General features: G+C 35.4%; 2 protein-coding genes across 2 annotated transcripts; both read left to right on the top strand.

The window, feature by feature from the left end:
• Nucleotides 1–667: 667 nt before the first annotated feature.
• LOC147806942 (uncharacterized) lies at nt 668–3027 on the top strand. Its single transcript, XM_087168703.1, has 2 exons — nt 668–1688; nt 1766–3027. The coding sequence occupies exons 1-2, from the start codon at nt 668–670 to the stop codon at nt 3025–3027; spliced, it is 2283 nt and encodes a 760-aa protein (XP_087024829.1).
• A 590-nt stretch (nt 3028–3617) lies between these two features.
• Nucleotides 3618–5116, top strand: LOC147806941 (ATP-dependent DNA helicase PIF1-like). Its single transcript, XM_087168702.1, has 2 exons — nt 3618–3768; nt 3924–5116. Exons 1-2 carry the CDS (start codon nt 3618–3620, stop codon nt 5114–5116), a joined length of 1344 nt encoding a protein of 447 aa, XP_087024828.1.
• The last annotated feature ends 105 nt before the right edge of the window (nt 5117–5221 follow it).

The raw sequence follows: 5221 nt of genomic DNA, 5'->3' as shown, positions 1-5221 counted from the left end.
TTTCCCTCATTCATTTCCATATTGTTTTGGCTCTCACTAGCAAAAAAATAATAAAAGTCATAAAACTTCTGTTTTTCTGTAAATATTTTTTTAGCTTGTTTTGATACACATATAATTTAATAGGGAGCAGAAAAAAGAGTCGTTGAATAGAATTTGTAAGTTCGTGTTATTATTGTGTTTGAAGAGTTTTGATGTGTGCATTTTAAAAATGTAAAAAACTACACATTTTGTAGATTCAGTGCGGAATTGAAGTGAGTATTTTGTATTATTTTAGATCGAATTTATACGTGCGTTGGTTAACAACTACTCTAACCTATAAATTTATTTGTGAAGCTAATTGATTCCATATAAAACTTCTTCAATTGTTTTTATTTAAAAATTCTTATTTGAAATATTAAATAAAAAAAAGCAAAAAAATAAAATTACAAATTTTTTATTTAAAATTTGGTACAATAAATCTTCTCAGTCCTGTTATTTAATTAAAATATCATTTTCAATAAATTACTAATATTTTTATGTACTAATTTACAGTATTTTGTTTTACAAAGAAATGCCACGTCTTCGTGGAAGAGCAAGAAATATTGATCGACGTACTCGAAACGCACAATTGGTCCATGATCGTTGATTGAATAGAACAGTTGAAGAACACTTGACGGATAATGTGAAAATGAAAATTCAGAGTGAGAAATTCAGAGATTCACGTGAAAATGAAAATTCAGAGCAACGCAATCAACGTCTTCGTGCAAATGCATTAAGACAGCGAGAGATACGCCAACGAGCGACCAACGAAAACAGAGAACGTAACCAACGGCGAATGCAAGATAATCGAGCATTGATACGAGCATCACTTAATCGTCTTGCGTTTGAATATGATCCTGAAATAGACTATTCGTCACATGCATTAATCTTAATCGGTAGTATGGACAACAAGTGTCAATACTGTCATGCTTTAAAGTACAAAGGTGAATCAGCTGGTTTATGTTGCGCATCTGGAAAAATTTCACTTCGACCGTTAAATCCACCACCGGAATCTTTGAAAACATTATTAGCTGGAGCCACATCTCAGTCAAAATTGTTTTTGCGGAAAATTCGTAAATTCAATTCTTGCTTTCAAATGACATCATTTGGAACAACAAAAATTCTTCATAATGAGGATGGTCATAATTTTGAATCTACATTTAAGATTCAAGGTCAAGTGTACCACCAAATTGTTTCATTGCTTCCAATGCCTAATGTCGATCCAAAATTCTTACAAATTTACTTTATGGGCGATGAGGAGCTACAAACTCATACACGGTGCGTATACAACCATATAGAGCAGATGGAGGAACGAGAAATTGTGAACATTTTGGAAACGTTCTTGCACAACCATAACCATTTGATGCGATTGTTCAAGACTCTTTCCAACAAACTGCAAAACGACAACTACGGCATTGTTATTAAAGCAGACAAAGTGCCCTATGGAAAGTACGCAGGCACATATAATGTTCCAACTGTTAATGAAGTTGCAGTTGTTATGGCTGGTGACCCATGTGAACGTCGAGATATTCGCATACAACGCAGAGATAATACAATACAAATAATTCAAGACAATCATCGTTCTTACAACGCACTGCAATATCCATTGATATTTTGGGAAGGAGAAGATGGATATCATTTAAATATCAAACAAAGGAATCCAACAACAGGCACAACTTATAGATTATTTTATAATTTTTTTTGAACCAATTATTTCTGTTTATCTTATAAATAGTTTTATTTACAGGTGAAGAACTAATCAAGAAAGTTAGTGCGATGAACTTCTACGCATACCGGTTGATGATTCGTGAAAATGAAGATAATAACATTCTCCAATGCAGACAGCTATTTCATCAGTACATTGTTGATATGTATGCAAAAATCGAAAGTGAGAGATTGCGTTATATAATATTTAATCAAGCGAAACTTCGTTCTGAAAAGTACATTCATTTGCGTGACGCCATAATCGGTAACGTAGATGCAACGAATGATATCAACAACATCGGTACCGCATATATTCTTCCATCATCATACATTGGTAGTCCGCGTCATATGCAAGAATATATTCAAGACGCCATGACTTACATACGCGCATACGGCCGACCAGATCTTTTTATCACATTTACGTGTAATCCAAACTGGGATGAAATTAAAAATTTGCTGTTATCAGGTCAAACATCGATGCATCGCCATGATATCATTGCACGTGTGTTCAAACAAAAATTGAAATCTCTGATGAAATTGATTACACATCACTCGGTATTTGGTGAAACACGATGTTGGCTTTATTCTGTTGAATGGCAAAAACGAGGTTTACCTCATGCGCATATTTTGATTTGGTTGGTGGACAAAGTACGCCCAGAAGAAATTGGCAAAATTATTTCAGCGGAAATTCCAAATCCGAATGTTGATCAAGAATTGTTTGACATTGTGACTACTAATATGATCCATGGTCCATGTGGTTCTCTCAACATGATGTCACCATGTATGGATAATGGAAAATGTACGAAACGTTTTCCTAAACCATGTCAAACTGACACTATCACCAATATCGATGGTTATCCATCTTACCGTCGTAGAGATGTAAACAATGACGGTCAATCATATGAATTGCGTCTATCAAACGGTGTAAGGGTTGACATCGATAATCGCTGGGTGGTTCCATACTCACCATTGCTGTGCAAAACCTATAAAGCACACATAAACGTTGAGTTATGCAGTTCGGTGAAGTCTATCAAGTACATTTGTAAGTACGTTCATAAGGGCAGTGATAAAGCTATATTTGCTGTTCAAAATGTAAATAAGAATGACGAAATAACACATTATCAAATGGGACGATACATAAGTAGTAATGAAGCTATTTGGCGAATTTTTACATTTCCTATACATGAAAGGGATCCTGCTGTTGTACATTTGGCTGTGCATCTTGAAAATGGACAGCGTGTTTATTTCACAGAACAGAATGCACTAACAACAAGCTTTAAAAACTCCAGAAACAACTCTTACTGAATTTTTCAACCTTTGTAATCGACAAGATATTGTTGGTGAAGACATTAATGTATGCTGATGTTCCTAAATTTTTTTTTATGGAATAAACAATCAAAAAGTTGTGAACCACGGAAACGAGGCACTCCATCCCAGGATTTGCCGACATAGTTTTGACAAATACTTTAGGATGATTATATACAGTTCATCCCAAGCAACGCGAATGCTTTTTTCTGCGTTTGTTATTGGTTAACGTTCCTGGACCGACATCCTTCCAATACTTGCGAAAAGTCAACTGTACTTTATACGGCACTTTCTTTGATGCGCGTCGTGAGTTACATTTATTGGAGGATGATAACCATTGGGACCTCACACTTGCAGATGCAGCACTGAGCTCATCTCCACAGCAAATTCGTCAATTATTTTCAATAATATTGACAACGTGTTTTCCGTCTGAAGCATCTGCTCTGTGGATTAAATATAAAGACTCAATGAGTGAGGATATTTTGCATCGGATAAGAATTACTAATCAAAATCTCAGCATTGAATTCTCCGCAGAAATATATAACGTGGCATTAATAATGATTGAGGATATTTGTATTCTTATTTTGAACATGCCGCTCATAAATTTTGGTATGCCAGCTCCAATCCGCCAAGCAGCAGATATCATCAACAGCGACGTTCAACGTGAACACCAGTTCGATATGACTTCTCTGGCTACTTTTGTTGCTAACAATGAACGATTGCTTAGTGCTCAGCAACGAAGTATATATGATCAAATTAACGTGTCAATTGCAGCACAACAAGGTGGATTTTTTTTCTGGACGCACCAGGTGGCACTGGTAAAACATTCCTCATCTCACTAATACTTGCGCGCATTCGATCTCAAAATCATATTGCATTGGCAATTGCTTCATCAGGCATTGCAGCAACCTTACTTGATGGTGGACGGACAGCGCATTCAGCACTTAAATTACCTTCGAATATTCATACCAATCCCAAAGCAATGTGTAACATAAAGAAGCATTCAGGCATAGCTGAAGTTTTGAGAAAATGTAAGATTATTATCTGGGATGAATGTACAATGGCCCACAAGCATTCGCTTGAAGCTCTCGACAGGTCCCTAAAAGATATCAAAGATAATACTCGGCTTTCAGGTGGTGCTCTACTGCTGCTGTCAGGTGATTTCAGACAAACATTACCCGTTATTCCACGTGCGACATATGCGGACGAAATAAACGCATGTTTGAAAGAATCCTATCTGTGGCGAAGTGTCAGTAAATTATGCCTTACTCTTAATATGCGTGTTCAAGTTCAAAATGATCCATTAGCGTCAAGATTCTCTGAACAACTGTTAGACATTGGCAATGGTAATATTCAATTGTATGAAGATACACAATATATTCGACTCCCACAGAATTTTTGCATCATGGTGCCTACCAAAGAGGAGTTAATAAAAAGTATCTTTCCAGATTTGCCACATAATTATACTAATCATGCATGGCTACGTGAGCGAGCTATTTTAGCCGCAAAAAATTTAGATGTTGACGCAATCAATTTTAAAGTACAACAATCATTGCCTGGTAGTGAAATTACATTCAAATCGATTGACACTATTGTTGATCCTGATGAAGTTGTCAACTATTCTGCCGAGTTTTTAAATTCACTAGATTTACCTGGAATGCTACCCCATAATTTGAGATTGAAGATTGGTTCACCTATAATTTTGCTTAGAAATTTGAATGCTCCGAAATTGTGTAATGGCACGCGACTGGTCATAAAAAAAATCATGGGTAACATTTTGGAAGCCACTATTTTAAGTAGAAAATTTCAAGGTGAAGTTGTACTTCTACCCCGGATCCCAATGATTCCTTCAGATTCGACCATACCATTCAAACGTTTGCAATTTACAATCCACTTAGCATTTGCTATGACTATTAATAAGTCACAAGGTCAAACAATGTCAATTTGTGACTTAGATTTAGAAAACCCGTGCTTTTCTCACGGTCAATTATATGTTGCGTGTTCCAGAGTTGGAAAACCCTCGAATTTGTTTGTGTATGCTCCTGAAGGATTAACCAAAAATATTGTACATCTAATGGCATTACGATAACTTAAGTTTTTTTAATTGAAAAAATATATCTGTTATAAAACAGTTTAAGTTTTCACTTTTTTACCTTTAATTAAAATAAGTTTAAGTTTTGATTTAAAACAACCT

Source organism: Parasteatoda tepidariorum, chromosome 7 (assembly GCF_982258835.1).
Source record: "Parasteatoda tepidariorum strain Cologne lab strain chromosome 7, Ptep-v5.0, whole genome shotgun sequence".
Classification (NCBI taxonomy): domain Eukaryota; kingdom Metazoa; phylum Arthropoda; class Arachnida; order Araneae; family Theridiidae; genus Parasteatoda; species Parasteatoda tepidariorum.
The sequence above is the reverse complement of the archived record's forward strand: the minus strand, read 5'-3'. Positions and strand labels throughout refer to the sequence as shown.